Source organism: Microcaecilia unicolor, chromosome 6, assembly GCF_901765095.1.
Source record: "Microcaecilia unicolor chromosome 6, aMicUni1.1, whole genome shotgun sequence".
Lineage (NCBI taxonomy): Eukaryota > Metazoa > Chordata > Amphibia > Gymnophiona > Siphonopidae > Microcaecilia > Microcaecilia unicolor.
The window spans coordinates 191,978,646-191,999,705 of NC_044036.1; the positions used below are offsets into that span (position 1 = coordinate 191,978,646).

General features: G+C 44.4%; 1 protein-coding gene across 1 annotated transcript in view; it reads right to left on the minus strand.

Moving 5' to 3' along the window:
• LOC115472284 (cyclin-dependent kinase 17-like) overlaps positions 1-21,060 on the minus strand; it is a 382,263-nt gene that overhangs the window by 5,012 nt on the left and 356,191 nt on the right. The window contains exons 15-16 of the mRNA XM_030206503.1: positions 18,341-18,431; positions 9,950-10,027 (exon numbers count right to left, since the gene is read on the minus strand). Coding sequence (XP_030062363.1) covers positions 9,950-10,027; positions 18,341-18,431 — 169 coding nt within the window. The remainder of the gene's footprint in view (positions 1-9,949; positions 10,028-18,340; positions 18,432-21,060) is intronic.

Here is a 21,060-nt window from a genome sequence, read left to right on the forward strand (position 1 = left end):
ACTGCCGCTCTGTAAAAGGGCCCTAAGCCTTTTGGCAAGATGTGTAATAGAAGTCCTTTATATTGTATTTTATTTTATTGTAACCCTGGGTGTCAATACAATTGCCTTTGTACTCAAACCTGTGCATAAGATACAGCTACTACAAGTGTAGACTTGTGTGTGCAAGCCAGTGGCGTAGCCGCAGGTGGGCTTGGGTGGGCCAGGGCCCACCCATTTATGACTCAGGCCCACCCAACAGTAGCACATGTTTAGTGGTAACTGGTGGGAATCCCAAGCTCCGCCAGCTGAAAATTTCCCCCTGATAGTAACAAAAATGCTACTCTCCACAACACCTGCACCTGCCCATGCTCAGTTTTCAGTGCATGCCTGCTGCCAAGGTGGAAAGAAGTGTTTTCCCACCAGCTGAGATAATTTTTTTTGGAGGGGGGGGAGAACACTGGTGCCCACCCAATTCTTGCCTAGGCCCACCCAAAATCTGTTGTCTGGCTACGCCCCTGGTCCAAGGGCTCATGATCCAAGGTTCCTGCTTTTGGAAAAGCCCTGACAGAATGCAAAGGCCATGAGCTCGGCAAGATCACCCTACCTCCAGCCTAGAACTTCTGCTCTTGTTTCCCTGGTGAAGTTCGGTTCTGGCTTTATTATTGTTCCTGATCTTCTCATGACACTGGAGGAATATCGTAGAAAGCTTTTGTCTGATCCACTCTTGAAGAAGCGGCCTGAAGCTTCAGTGGAGAGGAAGCGTATCCAGCAGCTTGGGTTTGTGGAGAACCCAGTTTCTGCCATTGATCCTAGGACCCCGCTCTGGGAATATCGCCACCTACTTGTCTCCGACCCTGCTCTGTGGGATACTCGGGAAGCTGCCATCGAAAGAAAGCGTAATGCGAATCCCGAGGTCCAGGCGTACCATCAGTCCATCCTGAGGGATGCTCTCAGCCGAATTGCTCCGGAGTCCAAGCCGAGTTCCAGCTCCAGCCAAGCTGTTGAGTCCATGCTGAGTTCCAGTTCCAGTCAAGCCCTGAGTCCTGTTCAAGTGGCGCTCCCACTCAAGCCTCTGAGTCCAGTCCACGGAACGCTTCTAACCGAGCCTCCAATCCCAGTTCAAGTGGCGCTTCCACTCAAGCCTCGGAGTCCAGTCCGAGGGATGCTTCTAACCGAGCCTCCGATTCCAGTCCGGGTGGCGCTTCAAACCAAGCCTCCAATCCTAGTTCAAGTGGCGCTTCCACTCAAGCCTCGGAGTCCAGTCCGAGTCGCACTTCGAACCGAGCCTCCGACTCCAGTCTGAGTGACGCTTCCAGTCAAATCTCTGAGTCCAGTTCGAGTGGCGCTTCTAACTGAGCCTTTGATTCCTGTTCAAGTGGTGCTTCTAGCCGAGCCTTTGCCAAGTTCCAGTGCCAGCCAAGATGATGCTGAGTCCACTCTGAGTTTGAGTTCCAGCCAAGATGATGTTGTCCACTCCGAGTTTGAGTTCCAGCCCAGATGATGCTGAGTCCACTCCGAGTTTGAGTTCCAGCCAAGATGATGTTAAGTCCACTCCGAGTTTGAGTTCCAGCCCAGATGATGCTGAGTCCACTCCGAGTTTGAAGTCCAGCTAAGATGATGCTGAGTCCACTCTGAGTTTGAAGTCCAGCCAAGATGATGCTGAGTCCAAGTCAAGTTTCAGTTCCAGCCAAGTTGCTCAGTCCCAGCCGAGTTCAAGTTCCAGTCCAGCTAACCATGGTCCAGTTTTGAAGTTCTTCCGTAGGTTTCACCATTGTTACCCATGGAAACCTGAAAGCTCCCGTGGGGACACGGGAGCCTTGAGGGGGAGGTAATGTCATGTCTGTGGTTGTGACCCCTCTCAGACTCACCTTATTTCTGGCGGTCAGCTTCTGAGCTGGTTTCTGTCTGTTCTTCCTGAGTTAGTTCTGTCTCTGTCTCTGTGTGCTGTTTCCCGTTCCAGACGTCAGCCCAGTCCAGTCTGGATCTTCCGGCCTGCCAGACTTGCTTGGCTTGTTTGAGCCTGCACAGCACCCGTAGCTGCCTTGTGATTGCTGCAGCTCAATCTCAGCTGCTGCTGGGCTTATTAGCCATTTGGAAACTCTCTGCTTTGCCTTTGCATCGCCTCAGGCCCTGGTATGTTGGGGTGCTGGTGCACTTCTGCCTAGTCCAGTTATAGTCTGTAGTTCTTGCCTGTTTCTAGTTTAGTTTGTGTAGCTTCTTGTTCTGTATTATTTGTTTCCCAGTCTTGTTTCTTGTTTGTATGTCTTTGTCTAGTTCTAGGTTGTCTGTGTTTCTTGTTCAGTGGTTGCCTGGCAGCTTTTAGTCCTGTCCCTTATCTATCAGTATTTGTTCCCTGTTTCAGTGGCTGCTTTCAGTTCTGTCTCTTGTCTGTCTGAGAGTCCTAGTCTAGTATTCTGCCTAGCCTCCCTGTGTGTTCTAGTCCCTGTGTGTATCCTGCTGGGGTCCAGTTCCGGCCCTGTCCAGCAAGTCCTGCCAGCCACCTGCACCAAGGGGAAGGGTGGCTAAGTGCAGGTGAAGTCTAGCCGTCCCTGTCAGAGTTCTGTCTTAGTCCTGTGTGGGGTGGTTTTGCCTGCCACTGCCGCTCCTCGGCAGTGGTCCAAGGGCTCACGATCCAAGTTCCTGCTTTTGGAAAAGCCCTGACAGTCTAGTGTGCACAAAAACTGAAATATTCAAAAAGTCAAAACAGAGAACTCAAAAAGAAAGACTGTAACTGCAACTTATCTTCCAAACTCCCCCATAGAGCAGCTTCATTTCTTTTCAATGAGCTGCGAAGAGTACACATGGTCAGCACCTTCAATCAAGTTCTTCAATGAGGCACAGGGAATAAAGACAGTCTTTTAACAAAACCCCAACAAGGGCCACTTGTTTCGCATAAGTCCGTTGAACCAGGAGGAAGAACTTTTGCTAGGATCCAGTCTTTTGGCAAATGATAAACTTTAAGTTTGATATTTTTTGAGTTTGCTTTCTCCTTTTGGAGTTTATTTGATGATAATGTTTTTTTTAATGTACATTGTTTGTGCATATAAGTTATCATACATACATTTTATTTGTCATAGTGGAGGAGTAGCCTAATGGTTAGCACATCAGGTTGCGGACCTGGGTTTGTTTCCCACTGCTGCCTGATGAGCAGCAGTGGATTAAGATCTAGGGAATCACGGTCAATTCCCTCTGCAGCTCCATGTGACCCTGGGCAAGACAATTTGCTCTCCATTGCCCTAGGTACAATATATAACAAATAGTGAGCCCATTAGGGTCAGTGCAAAGTACCTGTAATAGAAATTGTAAACCACATGGAGGGGCATAATTGAAAGGGACGTCCAAGTTTTCCTGGGGATGACCTCACAGGACGGCTCCAGCAAGGGGCGGGGAAACCCGTATTATCGAAACAAGATGGGTGCCCATCTTTCGTTTTGATAATACGGTGTGGGAAGCCCAAATCAGCAAATTTAGGTCGACCTTAGAGATGGTTTCTGATTTTCAGCGATAATGGAAAGCGAGGACGCCCATTGCAGAAACGACCAAATCCAAGCCATTTGGTCGTGGGAGGAGCCAGCATTCGTAGTGCACTGGTCCCCCTGACAGGGCCGGTCTTAAGCCGAGGCGGCCGCATAGGGCCCTGCGCTTAGGGGGGCCCCGCGCGGCGCGCCTCAGTCAGCCTCTTCCCGCCGCAAGGATCTTTATTTTCTTTTTAACTTTACCCTCCGTCGCCGCCTCGCTGGAATCCGAGCGTCACTGAAAGCGCTCCTCCTCTCCCGAGTCCCCCCGACGTCTGTAGCAGAACTGGAGCTTTTCCTGATTCGTTCATTCTCAGTGTCAAGAATGAACGAATCAGGAAGAGCGCCAGTTCTGCTGCGTTCTGCTAGAGACGTCGGGGGGACTCGGGAGAGGAGGAGCGCTTTTAGTGACGCTCGGATTCCGGCGATGGAGGCGGGTAAAGTTAAAAAAAAACAAAAACGAAGAGCCATCCTTGGTTGGGGGGTGAAAAAGAGGGCGCCAGGGCGGGCAGGCAGTTGAACGTGGGAGCAGGAGGATAAGGGAGAGAGGACCTGGACATGGATGCCAGGCCTCAGGGAGAGAGGGTAATGGCTGGATAGGGATGATGAATGGAATGGAGTGGGCAGGGGAGAGAAGCATGGATGGGAGGGGGCTCAGGGAGAGAGGGTAATGGCTGGATAGGGATGATGAATGGAGGGGGCAGGGGAGAGGAGCATGGATGGGAGGGGGCTCAGGGAGAGAGGGTAATGGCTGGATAGGGATGATGAATGGAATGGAGTGGGCAGGGGAGAGGAGCATGGATGGGAGGGGGCTCAGGGAGAGAGGGGAATTGCTGGATATGGATGATGAATGGAATGGAGGGGGCAGGGGAGAGGAGCATGGATGGGAGGGGGCTCAGGGAGAGAGGGGAATTGCTGGATAGGGATGATGAATGGAGGGGGCAGGGGAGAAGAGCATGGATGGGAGGGCAGGGCTCAGGGAGAGAGGAGAAATTGCTGGACATGGAGGGCAGGGGAGAGAGGAGAAATGTTGGGCAGGAATGGAGGGAAGGAAAGACAAAGGAAGGAGATGCACATGGAGATGGTAGACAGGACACATAAGGACACAGGAGGATGGTGGACATGGTGAGAGAAAAAATATCAAATGGAAAGAAGACACTGCATAAAACAGAAGACACTGGGACCAAAGCGAATAGAAAAAAACAAATGATCAGACAACAAAGGTAGAAAAAAGTATTTTATTCAGAATGTATTAATTGGAATATGTCAGCTTTTGGAAATGTGCATCTGTGATATTTTGCATGTAAGTTTCAATTTTTCTAGTATTGCTGCATGCTGTGTATGACTTCTTGAGGTAACTTTCCAGTTTATTTTGCCTTCATATCTGTTGTGTCATGTGTTTTTCATGCGTGATCAAGGTGCAGTATCCTGCTAGCATGTAGCATTTGCAGCCCTTTTTGTTTTGTTTTTTTCACGAGGTAGTGTATTGGTGTTTTAGAGCCTGGTGTAATTACAGTGCTGTCTTTCCACGCATAAGGTTGTAGCTCGTCCTGTCCTTGGAATTAGTGCTGTTATGATTTGGTAAGGTTATGAGTGTGTTTTTGCACAAGTTTGTGTATAGTGTTTTGCAGTGGAGAGATTGTGTGTCCGCACCTCTGACCCCCCCGGGGTTATGAGAATTGGAACTACTAATTGTAGTGGACTTGAACTGAATAATTTCTGGGGGGGGTTCATGATAGCATTGTGCTTATTATTTCAATCAGTTTTTCTGTACAAGTTTAGCTTGGGCTGGGGGCGGGGCTATGATGGGGCCCCACCAAATTGGTCTGCATAGGGCCCCGCACTTGCTAAGACCGGCCCTGCCCCCTGACATGCCAGGACACCAACCGGGCACCCTAGGTGGCACTGCAGTGGACTTCACAAATTGCTCCCAGGTACATAGCTCCCTTACCTTCAGCCAGATGCACTAACTGAACGGAAAAAGCCCTTCCCTTACTGATTCCTTAGCGATTCGGAAAGGAACAGGCAAGCATGAAGGAAATTGCATGTAAATGAGCTGCTTGCTGTTAGCTCATTTGCACATGATTTCCTTCCTAAGGAGGGGAAGCCAGTGCAGAGCAGCCAAGCATTATGTGTGGTTGCTCTGCACATGCCAAAGACGGTTTCATACATGCAGACAAGCTGCATGTATAATAGCCGTCTACAACCTTAAAAAAACACAAGTCCAGGTGAAAACGTTCAAGTGCTCGTCAGGGACGTCTATTTTTTTTTTTTAGAGTATGGATGAAGGACGTCCTTCGCTATGCCTCCGTCCCTGCGATGGCAGTTGAGGACGTCTTTTTTTTTTTTTTTTTTTTTAGAGTATGGGTGAAGGACGCCCTTACCTGCATACTGCTGCGATGGAGCCGAGTATGACATTTCAGGCTGGCAAAAAAAGTTTTTAAAGTTGTTTTTTTCAGGGTGGGAGGGGGTTAGTGACCACTGGGGGAGTCAGGGGAGGTCATCCTCGATTACCTCTGGTGGTCATCTGGTCAGTTTGGGCACCTTTTTGAGGCTTGGTCGTAAGAAAAAATGGACCAAGTAAAGTCGCCCAAGTGCTCGTCAGGGACGCCCTTCTATTTTCCATTATCACTCGAGGGCACCCATCTGTTAGGCACGCCCCAGTCCCACCTTCGCTACGCTTCCGACACGGCCCCGGGAACTTTGGTCGTCCCCGCCACGGGAAGAAGTTGGGGATGCCCAAAATCCTGAGAGAAGGACGCCCATCTCCTGATTTGTGTCGAAAGATGGCAGCCCTTCTCTTTCGAAAATAAGCCTGATAGTCATCTCAGGGATCACTTAATTCTCTTAGGCTGTGACTTTAAATTACTTTTAGCCTTGATTACTAATTGTTCAAAAGTTTGTATATAAGAATTCACCAGGCCAGGTGGGAACCAAGTGGATCATTTCTTAGGTAAATATAAGCCTGAAGGAGCTGGTACTTTATGCCGATCTTTGAAAAATAAAGCCAAGTTACATTTACGTACAAATTTATAAAAACGTTCTTGAACGTCAAAAGGATTATAGAATTCCATCAGTACAAAAGAAAATCCACGTTGAAGTACTGGGAGCTCAGTAGATGAAAGCGCTCTCTTTGATCAATTAAACACATTTCATGTTGTTAAGATGGTTGTCGCTGGGTTCTTCTGTCTTGAAATGGTTTGTTGGGTTCCTCCAGGGGTGGGGGCTGATTGCTTTCAATTGTTACTTGTGGTTCTTTGCTGTCCCGGTTCAGTTACATAGTAACATTGTAGATGACTGCAGAAAAAGACCTGCATGGTCCATCCAGTCTGCCCAACAAGATAAACTCTTATGTGCTACTTTTTGTGTATACCTTACCTTGATTTGTATCTGTCATTTTCGGGGCACAGACTGTATAAGTCTGCCCAGCACTATCCCTGCCTCCCAACCACCGGCTCTGGCACAGACCGTATAAGTCTGCCCAGCATTATCCCCGCCTCCCAGCCACTAGCCCCGCCTCCCACCACCGGCTCTGCCACCCAATCTCGGCTAAGCTTCTGAGGATCCATTCCCTCGGAACAGGATTCCTTTATGTTTATCCCATGCATGCTTGAATTCCGTTACCGTTTTCCTCTCCACCACCTCCTGTGGGAGAGCATTCCAAGCATCCACCACTCTCTCCATGAAAAAATACTTCCTGACATTTTTCTTGAGTCTGCCCCCCTTCAATCTCATTTCATGCCCTCTAGTTCTACCGCCTTCCCATCTCTGGAAAAGGTTCGTTTGCGGATTAATACCTTTCAGATATTTGAATGTCTGTATCATATCACCCCTGTTTCTCCTTTCCTCCAGGGTATACATGTTCAGGTCCGCAAGTCTCTCCTCATACGTCTTGTAACACAAATCCCATACCATTCTCGTAGCTTTTCTTTGCACCGTTTCAATTCTTTTTACATCCTTAGCAAGATACGGCCTCCAGAACTGAACACAATACTCCAGGTGGGGGCTTTACCAACGACTTATACAGGGGCATCAACACCTCCTTTTTCTTCTGCTGGTCACTCCCCTCTCTATACAGCCTAGCAACCTTCTACTTACGGCCACCGCCTTGTCACACTGTTTTGTCGCCTTCAGATCCTCAGATACTATCACCCCAAGATCCCTCTCCCCGTCGGTACCTATCAGACTCTCACCGCCTAACACATACGTCTCCCGTGGATTTCTACTCCCTAAGTGCATGACTTTGCATTTCTTCTCATTGAATTTCAATTGCCAAACCTTAGACCATTCTTCTAGGTTCTGCAGATCCTTTTTCATGTTTTCCACTCCCTCCTGGGTGTCCACTCTGTTACAAATCTTAGCATCATCCGCAAAAAGGCAAACTTTAGCTTCTAACCCTTCAGCAATGTCACTCACAAATATATTGAACAGAATCGGTCCCAGCACCGATCCCTGAGGCACTCCACTACTCCCTTTCCTTCCTCCGAGCGAATTCCATTTACCACCACCCTCTGGTGTCTGTCTGTCAACCAGTTCCTAATCCAGTTCACCACTTCGGGTCCTATCTTCAGCCCGTCCAGTTTGTTCAAGAGCCTCCTGTGGGGAACCGTGTCAAAAGCTTTGCTGAAATCTAGGTAGATTACGTCTATAGCACATCCCTGATTTAATTCTCCAGTCACCCAGTCAAAGAATTCAATTAGATTCGTTTGGCACTATTTCCCTTTGGTAAAACCATGTTGTCTCAGATCTTGCAACTTATTGTCTTCCAGGAAATTCATTATCCTTTCCTTCAGCATCGCTTCAATTACTTTTCCAATAATTGAAGTGAGGCTTACCAGCCTGTAGTTTCCACCTTCTTCCCTATCACCACTTTTGTGAAGAGGGACCACATCTGCCGTTCTCCAATCCCACAGAACCATTCCCGTTTCCAATGATTTATTAAACAAATCTTTAAGAGGACCCGCTAGAACCTCTCTGAGCTCCTTTAATATCCTGGGGTGGATCCCGTCCGGTCCCACGGCTTTGTCCACCTTTAGCTTTTAAGTTGTTTATACACACTCTCTTCCGTGAACTGTGCTATATCTACTCCATTTTCATTTGTACTTTTGCCAGTACATTGCGGTCCTTTTCCAGGATTTTCTTCTGTGAAACCAGAACAAAAGTATCTATTTAGCAAATTTGCTTTTCCTTCATCTTTATCTACATAGCGGTTCGCAGCGTCTTTCAGTCTCACAATTCCCTTATTTGTCTTCCTCCTTTCACTAATATACCTGAAGAAATTTTTGTCACCCCTCCTTATATTTTTAGCCATTTTTTCTTCCGCTTGCGCTTTCGCCAGATGTCTCTCTCTCTTGGCTTCTTTCAGTTTCCTCCGGTATTCCTCTCCGTGTTCGGCTTCTTGACTTACTAGTACTACAGATTTTATATTATTAGTAAATTTCTCCAAAAATACTAGGACAAGGGGTCATGCGATGAAGCTGCAGTGTGGTAAATTTAAAACGAATTGGAGGAAACGTTTCTTCACTCAACGCGTGGTTAGACTCTGGAATTCGTTGCCGGATAAGGTGGTTGGGGCGGTTGGCTTAGCGGACTTCAAAAAAGGGTTGGACGGCTTCCTGGAGGAAAAAGCCATAGAATGTTATTGAATGGATGAGGGAATAATACAGTATTTTTAGGATGGGCGGGACAAATTGCTTGTTCTTTTGGCTGCTGTCGGTGACAGGGTGCTGGGCTCGATGGACCCTTGGTCTGTCCCAGCATGGCGATGCTTATGTACTTATGCTTATGTAGTTATGCACTTGCAGTATATCAAGCACTGAACATAAATTTTAAAAACATATGAATTTATTCTTGTATGTTTTTACATCTCTTTTTGGTTTGGTCATTTTTAGAATTGCAACCCCTGATGCAGCCCATGAATGGGCAAAACTTGGACCATGTTGGGTATTTTTAAATAAAGGACTCATTTTATACATTGGATTTGGATCGGTTCTCCTTTGTATCTGCTCTGTTGCAAATCCGTGTGGCCTCTTTGTGGACAGCTACATTTTACATACACATGTACATTTTTTGGTATATCCAAACCACACCCCAAATATGCTCCCTCAATTTCTCTGTGCACTGACCATCTCTATATATAAACAGTGGCTTTCTGAAATCGCCATTTACATGAGTAGCCTATATAAAAGCTGCTATTTACATGGGATATGCTTTTAAAATGACCTCTTTAAATGTGTAATGCTGGAAATAGTGCTCACCTAACTTTTAAGAACTCAAATTTAAAAGTGTGCCTCTATTTAATTTTCAAAAAGGCTGAATTAAGCTCCTATATTCCTAAGTCAGGCACCCAAGCCCACAGAAAATTGACCACTGTATATTTTCTGTTTCTAAGTGGCTGTATGTTTCAGCCACATCTTCCTCCACAGGAGGAAGTGGTTGTTAGTAAAGTGACATACCTGTGTCTGGGAAGGTGGAAGACTTGAAGCCTGGATCCTTCTGTAACTGGATCTCTTTTATAGAAAATATAGAGGCAGCTAAAGGGAAAAAAATAGAAAGATATGGTTAATACACTTTCTTTTCAGTTGCTTTTATTTTTTCTTGTATCCATCTTTTTTCCCTTTTGCCATTTGTTTCTACACAGACAGCATGGACAGGACAGGAGGCCCTTGCTGACTCAAGGAGCGCTTCCTCTGCACTGCTTATTGGCAGATAGCAGTATTGCAGTATTCCTACCCTTTCTGGGCCTGAACACACCAGCTCAGTGCTACTACCGGAGCCATGAAACACTCCCTCCCCCCCCCCCCCCCCCGATCCTGCTGCTTTTAAGAGATGCTTACATGTAAGCAAAATTGCTTACATGTAACAGAGGATCAGAGCACAGCAAATTACGTGGTCCTGAGACATGGGTAAATCCAAGAAGACAGGAGGAGCCTCCACGGAAAGTCAAAGCAAAACAGCAAAAGTAGAGGCTGACAAATGCGCAAACCAATAGGGAGATAATCTCAAAAAACAGTTTATTCAGAATATTCATATCAATATCAAGGACCCGACACGGTCCGTGTTTTGGCACCAAAGCGCCTGCCTCAGGGGTCACAATCAACTTTCTACAAAAAAAACAGGACAAATAAAAACATAATATTAAGAGATTTCAAATAAAATAACTATCAAATAAATGAACTGATAAATGAAAGGCATAGGTCGGGCTGATGAAACATCAACATATCTACATATATATTTATCCTGATCTAATAGTAAAAAATACATTCACTTTTCATTGTTTGGTGTTTCTCTGTCCACAATATCTGCTCACATAATTATAATATATTAACTTTTTTTACATAATTTATCAGTATACATTCACAAATTTGCAATAACATTATGAATGTCCGTATATGTTTGGCTACATATTTTATTAAGGCGGATATATTTTATTTGAAATCTCTTAATATTATGTTTTTATTTGTCCTGTTTTTTTGTAGAAAGTTGATTGTGACCACTGAGGCAGGCGCTTTGGCGCCGAAACACGGACCGTGTCGGGTCCTTGATATTGATATGAATAAACTGAATAAACTGTTTTTTGAGATTATCTCCCTATTGGTTTGCGCATTTGTCAGCCTCTACTTTTGCTCTTTTCCTGAGACATGGGTGACAGAGCCCAGCAAGTAAAATGTTCTTGTAACAGCTCTAAAAGCTTAAAGTTTTCTAACGTTGTGAACCATGCATGTGCAGTGGCTGCCATGTCTGCATTGGTATGCAGGCCACCTCAGCTCTTTGTAGAGCTTTAGATTGATGGAAACCAACTCCTGCTGTTTTGGAAGAACAATTAAGCAACTTCACTTTCTGCAAACAAAAATTAAGCAATATCACTTTCTGCAAACAAAAGCAGGTTACACAGTGCTAGCATATGGAAATCACTAGCTATAGGTTGCCTTTACCAGAAAAAAAGGTAATAAAATGGAGAAAAACAGCATGCCAATGGGCAACTTAACAGTACGTTTGTGGTGCCAGGAGACCATCTTTTCATTTTCCTTTTTGTTTTCTTTCTGAAGGTATCTTGAAATAAAAAAAAGGGCCCTGGTTTTCCAAGTACCCCTCTCTTCAAAGAGAAGTAAGGAACCTTCCTGTTCAGAGGAGACACAAACAGATATATTACAGGTGCCAACACTTGTAGAATATCATTTTTGTCACTCCCCTGTCTATGAGTAGCAATGGGCCATTCATATGGTTGCAAGATTTGGTTCTGTAAGCGGCTTCAAGTGTCATCCTTTGTGAGAGGCCCAGTTGCACAACTTGACAATTTCCCAAAATAAGAAATGTTATTCTCTTTCTCCCTTATTGCTCATGTAGTACATGGCTACCAGATTGTCCATTTCAATTAGAACAACTTTGTTGGACAACCAATAACTAAAATCCTTTAAAGAGTCCCACATTGCTCTTAGCTCTACGAAGCTTATCTGATGGAAATTTTTCCTCAGCAGACCATAGGCCCTCATGTGGAGCTGCTTTATATGAACCTTCTCACCCAGTTATGTAAGGCCATAAAACTTCTTATAAGGTAAGTAAATAAAAGAGAAAAAGGAGGCCGCTTTGATTCTCAAAAGTAATAGCTGAAAAGGTAAGGAAAAAGAGGTTAGCCTTTATAAACTACAAGAGATTGCGGAAAGAAGAAGATAGGTGACAATAGCTGAAAAAGCTAAGAAAAGCTGGCAGAACAGTTAGGAATGCAAAGATGCAAATGGAAGAAAATAATAGCTGATACAATAAAATGGAGGGGGGTGCAAGACATTTTTTAGATATATTAGTGATAGCAGCAAGTGCAACAGTGGCATTGTGAAGGGTGAATGGGAAGAATATGTACAAGCTGATAAGGCGGAATTGCTTAACAAATATTTCTGTTCTGTGTTCACAGCTGAAGGGACGGGAGCAGGGCCACAGAAGACAAACACAAATAGGAACGGAGGTGTGGTACTCCCAGGAGCCTAAGAAATAAGATAGGAGAGTTAGAATATATTGCACTAAATGAAAACTTAGATATAATAGGCATCTCTGGGATCTGGTGGAAGGAGAATAACCAGTGGGACACTGTCATACCGGGGTACAAATTATATCGTAGTGATAGGGTGGATCGAATTGGTGGAGGGGTAGCACTGTATATTAACGAGAGCCTTCAATCAAATAGATTGAAAATTCTGCAGGAAACAAAACACTTTTTGGAATCACTATGGATTGAAATTTCATGTGTAAAGGGGAAAAGGGTAGTGATAGGAGTGTACTACCGTCTGCCTGGCCAGGATGAACGGATGGATGCAGAAATGTTAAAGGAAATTAGGGACGCTAACAAACTGGGCAACACAATAATAATTGGTGATTTCAATTACCCCGATATTGACTGGGTAAATGTAACATCAGGGCATGCTAGGGAGGTAAAATTCCTTGACGAAATCAAGGACTGCTTTATGGAGCATCTGGTACAGGAGCCGACGAGAGAAGGAAAAATTCTAGACCTAGTCCTTAGTGGAGCACATGATCTGGTGCAGGAGGTAATGGTGCTGGGGTTGCTTGATAACAGTGATCATAATATGATCGGATTTGATATTAGCTTTGAAGTAAGTACGTTAGCGGTAGTAGTAGTTTAAAAAAAGGAGACTATGATAAAATGAGAAGAACAGTGAAAAAAAAAAAACTTAGAGGAACAGCTCTGAGGGTCAAAAATAATCGCATCAGGCGTGGATGCTGTTCAAAAACACTATCCTGGAAGCCCAGGCCAAGTATATTCCGCGTATTAAAAAAGGAGGATGGAAGACAAAACGACAGCTGGCATGGTAAAAAAGTGAGGTGAAGGAAGCTATTAGAGCAAAAATAAAATCCTTCAGAATATGGAAGAAGGTACCGACTAAAAATAATAAGAAATAGCATAATGAATGTCAAGTCAAATGCAAAACACCGATAAGGAAGGCTAAGAGGGACTTTGAAAAAAAGATTGCGTTGGAGGTATATTAAAAGCAGGAAGCCGGCAAAAGAATCGGTTGGACCGCTAGATGACCAAGGGTAAAAAGGGTGATCAGGGAAGACAAAGCCATAGCAGAGAGATTAAATGAATTCTTTGCTTCGGTCTTCGAGGAAGATTTAGGAGAGATACCAGTGCCAGAAATGGTATTCGAAGCTGACAAGTCGGAGAAACTGAACAAATCCTCTATAAACCCGGAGGATGTAATGTGGCAGTTCTACAAATTGAAAAGTAGCAAATCTCCTGGACTGGATGGATTAATCTCAGAATACTTGCGGAGCTATTGTTAGTAATATGTAATTTATCCTTAAAATCAAGCGTGGTACCAGAAGATTGGAGGGTGGCCAATGTAACGCCGATTTTTAAAAAAAGGTTCCAGAGGAGATCCGGGAAATTATAGACCTGTGAGTCTGACGTCGGTGCGGGCAAAATGGTAGAGACTATTATAAAGAACAAAATTACAGAGCATATTCAAAAGCATGGATTAATGAGACAAAGCCAATATGGATTTAGTGAAGGGAAATCTTGCCTCATCAATCTATTACATTTCTTTGAAGGGGTGAACAAACATGTGGATAAAGGGGAGCCGGTTGATATTGTGTATCTGGATTTTCAGAAGGCATTTGACAAAGTACCTCATGAAAGACTCCAGAGGAAATTGGAGAGTCTTCGGATAGGAGGTACTGGCCTATTGTCGATTAAAAACTGGTTAAAAGCTAGAAAACAGAGGGGTTAAATGGTCAGTATTCTCAATGGAGAAGGGTAGTTAGTGGGATTCCCCAGGGCTCTGTGCTGGGACAGTTGCTTTTTAACATATTTATAAATGACCTAGAGAAGGGAGTAACTAGTGAGGTATTAAATTTGCTGATGACACAAAGTTATTCAAAGTCGTTAAATCGCGGGATGATTGTGAAAAATTACAAGAGGACCTTACGAGACTGGGAGACTGGGCGTCTAAATGGCAGATGACATTTAATGTGAGCAAGTGCAAAGTGATGCATGTGGGAAAGAGGAACCCAAATTATAGCTATGTCATGTAAGGTTCCATGTTATTAGTTTTAATGCCCCTGTATAAGACGTTGGTGAGGCCCCACCTGGAGTATTGTGTTCAGTTTTGGAGGCCGTATCTTGCGAAGGATGTTAAAAAAATGGAAGCGGTGCAAAGAAAAGCTACGAGGATGGTATGGGATTTGCGTTCCAAGACGTATGAAGAGAGGCTTGCTGACCTGAACATGTACACCCTGGAGGAAAGGAGGAACAGGGGTGATATGATACAGACGTTCAAATATTTGAAAGGTATTAATCCGCAAACGAATCTTTTCCGGAGATGGGAAGGCGGTAGAACGAGAGGACATGAAATGAGATTGAAGGGGGGCAGGCTCAGGAAAGATGTCAGGAAGTATTTTTTCATGGAGAGGGTGGTGGACGCCTGGAATGCCCTCCCACGGGAGATGGTGGAGATGAAAACGGTAACGGAGTTCAAACATGCGTGGGATATGCATAGAGGAATCCTGTGCAGAAGGAATGGATCCTCAGAAGCTTAGCTGAAATTGGGTGGCGGCGCAGGTGGGGGGAAGAGGGGTTGGTGGTTGGGAGGCGAGGATAGGGGAGGGCAGACTTATACGGTCTTTACCAGAGCCAGTGATGGGAGGCGGGACTAGTGGTTGGGAGGCGGGAAATACTGCTGGGCAGACTTATATGGTCTGTGCCCTGAAAAGGACAGGTACAAATTCAAGGTAAGGTATACACATATGAGTTTGTCTAGGGCAGACTGGATTGACCATGCAGGTCTTTTTCTGCCGTCATCTACTATGTTACTATGTTAGGATTCACTGACCAAGAAAGGGATCTAGGTGTCGTCGTTGATGATACGTTGAAACCTTCTGCTCAGTGTGCTACTGCGGCTAAGAAAGCAAATAGAATGTTAGGTATTATTAGGAAAGGAATGGAAAACAAAAATGAGGACGTTATAATGCCTTTGTATTGCTCCATGGTGCGACCGCACCTTGAATACTGTGTTCAATTCTGGTCGCCGCATCTCAAAAAAGATATAGTGGAATTAGAAAAGGTGCAGAGAAGGGCGATGAAAATGATAAAGGGGATGGGATGACTTCCCTATGAGGAAAGGCTAAAGCGGTTAGGGAGAAAAGACGACTGAGGGGAGATATGATATAGGTCTATAAAATAATGAGTGGAGTTGAACAGGTAGATGTGAAGTGTCTGTTTATGCTTTCCAAAAATACTAGGACTAGGGGGCATGCGATGAAGCCACTGTTGGAAACAGGATGCTGGGCTTGATGGACCTTTGGTCTGTCCCAGTATGGCAATACTTATGATTTTCAGAGGACTGTGTTCGTGAGGAGCTAGCTAAACTAAAGGTGGACAAAGCAATGGAGCCGGATGGCACACATCCACTGGCTGACCTTTTTAATGCTTCTCTAGAGGACTAGAGAAAAGAAGATGTGGTCCCTCTCCACAAAAGTGGAAGAGGTTGGGAACCACAGGCTGGTTAGTTTGACTTTTGTGATAATGGAAACGTTTTTTTAAAACAAAAAATAGTAAAGTTTTTGGAATCCAATGGATTACTGGCCCTGAGGCAACATGGTTTCACTAGAGGCAGATAATGTCAGACACATCTGATTAATTTCTTTGACTGGGTGACCAGACAGTTGGACTGATAGAGAGAGCTAGATGTGGAGTATTCAGATTTTAGCAAAGCCTTTGACACGGTTCCGCATAAATGGGCTGAGTGGAAGGCAACAGAGGGTATTGTAAATGGAGCTAATTCTGAGGAAAAGGATGTTACCAGTGGTTTTTTACTCTTTCAAAAAGTACAAAAAACTAGAGCACACTCAAGGAATTTACATGATACTACTTTTAAAACAAACAGGAGGAAATATTTTTTTTCACGACGAATAGTAAAGTGCTGGAATTCATTGCCAGAGGATGTGGTATCAGCAGTTAGTTTATTTGGGTTTAAAAAAAAGGTTTGGACAAGCTCCTAGAAGAAAAGTCCATAGTGTGCTATTGAGATAAAAATGGGATCAGTAGCATGAATCTTGCTATTTGAGATTCTGTCAGCTACTTATGACCTAATTGGCCACGACTTGAAACAGGATATTAGGTTAGATGAACCACTGGTCTAACCCGGTTCTTGGGCCGCTTCTTTTTAACATTTTTGTAAGCGAAATTACTGAAGGGCTCTTTGCGGATGATACCAAAATCTACAATAGGGCAGACACCCCTGATGGTATTGATAACACTTATTTATTTATTTGTTACATTTGTATCCCACATTTTCCCACCTATTTGCAGGCTCAATGTGGATTACATAGTACCGTAAAGGCATATGCCAATTCCGGTATGAACAAATACAGTAATGTTGTGGTAGAATAAGGTTCGTGTGTACAGACACATTAGGGAATCATAGAGAGGAAGAGTTATTATATCTCCATTACGAGCTTTGGTTTCGTTGTGTTGCAGGGTACAGGCATTTAAGTTGGGTCGGTAGGGTATGCCTTTTTGAACAGGTTAGTTTTTAATGATTTCCGGAAGTTTAGGTGATCATAAGTTGTTTTCATGGCTTTTGGTAATGCGTTCCATAGTTGTGTGCTTATGTAGGAAAAGCTGGATGCATAGGTTGATTTGTATTTGAGTCCTTTGCAGCTCGGGTAGTGGAGATTTAGGTATGTTCATGTTGATCTTGTGTTTCTGGTTGGTAGGTCTATGAGGTCTGTCAGTTAGCTCCGGGGCTTCGCAGTAGATAATTTTATGACCCAGGGTGCAGATTTTGAAAGCAGTACGTTCTTTGATTGGGAGCCAGTGCAGTTTTTCTCGGAGGGGTTTGGCGCTTTTGAATTGCGTTTTTCTAAATATAAGCCTGGCTGCCGTGTTTTGAGTGGTGTGAAGTTTCTTTATAATTTGTTCTTTGCATCCCGCATAAATTCCGTTGCAGTAGTCTACATGGCTTAGTACCATTGATTGCATCAAGTTGCGAAATGTTTCCCTCGGGAAGAATGGTTTCATGCGTTTGAGTTTCCACATTGAGTGGAACATTTTCTTTGTTGTAGATTTCACTTGGTTCTCTAGTGTGAGGTTACGGTTGATTGTAAAACCGAGGATTTTCAGGCTGTCTGAGATAGGGAGGGTATAATTTGGGGTGTTTATGTTTGTGGGTTTGTTCGTATTGTATTGGGATGAGAGGATGAGACTGTGTGTTTTTTCTGTGCTGAGTTTTAGTTGAAATGTGTTTGCCCATGAGTCCATGATATTCAAGCTGAGCTTGATTTCGTTGGTGATTTCTGTCAGATCACGTTTGTAAGGAATGTATATTGTGACATCGTCTGCATAGATGAAAGGGTTAAGGCCTTGGCTGGATAAGGATTTGGCTAGTGGGGTCATCATTAGGTTGAAAAGGATCGGTGATAGTGGTGATCCTTGAGGTACTCCGCATTCTACTTTCCATGGTGGTGATATGTTTGAGCTTGATTTCACTTGATATGTTCTAGTGGTTAGGGAACCCTTGATCCAACTAAGTATGTGTCTGCCAATCCCGAAGTAATCTAGGAGTCTTAGTAGTATTTTATGGATTACCATGTTGAACGCACTGGACATGTCAAATTGGAGGAGAACTATGCTTTTGCCTGTTGCTATTTCCTGCTTGATGAAGAACATAAGAGTAGCCAAACTGGGTCAGACCAATGCTTCATGCCTAACTGGATCTGATTAAACCTACTGGTTATGATATTATATTACATACAAAATGAGTCAACCATTCTATGTGCAATCATTAATGACTTCTGAAAAATGTGAACTTATAAACAAAGCCAAACATACTTACTGTCAGGTAACTTGAGAACTTGGTCCCCTAGACTCTTAAAATATGAATGTCTCATGGCTTCTTCTGCAGAACTTCGTTTCTTGGCTTCAAACTGCAATATGAGAGAGTGAGCTTGCAGTGAATGTACTGGGTATGCTTGGTGATGCCTAAAGGCAGAACAATTAACCTTTCCAAAAAGATCTCCCAGTACAAGAGGAACCATATTATTTTTTATGTCTTTTTATTCCAAATGTCTCTTTTTTCATGCATTACCTCAACTCAGATGGCATGCCCATGTAACTAAGAAGAGCATAATCAAAAGGGACGCCCAAGTTTTGTTGAGGATGTCCTCGCAAAACGTCCCGATGGAGGGGCGGGGAAACCTATATTATTGAAACAAGATGGACGCCCATCTTTCGTTTTGATAATACAGTCAGGGATGCAAAAATCTTGAAATTTTGGTTGTCCTTAGAGATGGTCGTCCCTAGACTTGGTCATTTCTGATTTTCGGTGATAATGGAAACCAAGGACGCCCATCTCAGAAATGGCCAAATGCAAGCCCTTTGGTCGTGGGAGGAGCCAGCATTTGTAGTGCACTGATCCCCCTGACATGCCACGACACCAACCGGGCACCCTAGGGGGCACTGCAGTGGACTTCATAAAATGCTCCCAGGAACACAGCTCTCTTACCGCGTGCTGAGCCCCCCCAACCCCCCCCCCCCCAACCCCCCCCCCCAACCCCCCCCCCTAAAACCCACTACCCACAACTGTACACCACTACCACAGACTTACAGGTGAAGGGGGGCACCTAGATGTGGGTATAGTGGGTTTCTGGTGGGTTTTGGAGGGCTCGCTGTTTCCTCTACAAATGTAACAGGTAGTGAGGGGTATGGGCCTGGGTCTGCCTGCCTGAACTGCACTGCACCCACTAAAACTGCTCCAGGGACCTGCATACTGCTATATGAGTATGACATCTGAGGCTGGCATAGAGGCTGGCAAAAAAATATTTTGAAAGATATTTTTTACGGGTGGGAGGGGGTTAGTGACCACTGGGGAAGTAAGGGGAGGTCATCCCCGATTCTCTCTGCTGGTCATCTGGTCAGTTTGGGCACCTTTTTGTACCTTGGTCGTAAGAAAAACACGACCAGGTAAAGTCGTCCAAGTGCTCATCAGGGACACCCTTTTTTTCCATTATGGGTCGAGGACGCCAATGTGTTAGGAACGCCCAAGTCCCGCCTTCGCTATCTCTTTTTGCGGATGACATCCTGTTGTCCCTTACCCACACTCTTGTATCTCTTCCAAACTTGCTGCAGGAACTTCATAGACGTGCCCAGTTTTCTGGTTTCAAAATCAATATATCCAATGGAAGTTGTACCTTTTGCCCTCTTCTCCTGCGATGCAGAGCCACCTTTCCTCCCTCCCTTTTAAATGGGTTCCTTGAGAGATTTGTTATTTGGGGATTAATTTAACCCTGGAAGCTAAAGACCTTTTTCAAGCCAATTAACCTCCTTTGTTTAGATCTTTACAGGAGGACAAGACTTGCTGGGATTTATTAAATCTGTCCTGGTTTGGGAGAACAGCTGTCTTAAAAAGGAATATAGTGCCTCAGCTTATTTATCTTTTTCAGGTCCTACCCCTTTTGATTCCGAGGGCTTACCTGACTAGACTCCAAAATCATTTGATTAAGTTTGTCTGGCATTACAAAACACCTCGTCTTCCCCGACTCATTGCTCTACAGGGATCGGAAAAAAGGGGAATGGGTGTTTCCAATCTGTTCCATTATTACAAGGCAGCCCAGATCAAGGTGGTGACTGAATGGTATCAAAGCTACCCACATAAACTATGGGTTTCCATTGAGCACAGTATGTTGGGCCCTAATCCACTGGGCAACTTGAATGGTTGCCACCTAGGGCAACGGGTCTCCCACAAGGTCTTTGCCCTACTATCCACTGTACTTTCACATATTGGGACAAGATATGTATTGAGACAAACCCAACTATCTTGTCTTTCCCCCATAGCTTCTAATCCTCTATTTCCTCCTAGCGTGGGTTCCAGTGTTTTTCATAGGTGGAGGTGTAAGGGGACTCTCTTGCTGGGGTCAGTTGTTTGATTATGACACTGTTATTCTGTTAGCTGAATTAGCAAACACCTACCAGCTTCCCCCTAGAGACAATTATCCATACAGTAACAAGGAAGGATTTTTTTCCTGGATGAGATATGTGAAGATTTCATTGGGAAAACAAAATTTATCTTGATTCTTTATACATACTTACAAGACACTAGGCTAGTATACACTGTTCATAGGGGAAAATGGCATGAAGAATTGGGGGTACAATATGAGGAGCATGACTGAGAACTGATGGAGAAGGCATAGGCAAAAATTTTATTAGCTATGAATGTGCAAGAAAATTGTATTAAAGTAATGTATACATGGCATTTTACCCTATTTTTCTCCATCGAATGTTCAAGACTGTCTCTCTTTGTCAGAGAAGGTGTGGGGAGAGATTGTTACTATGGGCCACATTTGGTGGGTATACTGTAAAGTCACAGTTTTTGGCGCTCAGTGCAATGTTGCCTGTAGCACTGGTTGAAAATCACTGTGTTTTGGGACCCTGCTATCTTTCTTCTTAACAAATGAAGCACTGATCTATCATGGAGCTAAATTGCTTACTGCTCAATATTAGAAGGCACAAGCCCCTCCTTCTGTTAGGGGTGCAGTGGACTTCAGGCAGGTGGACCCA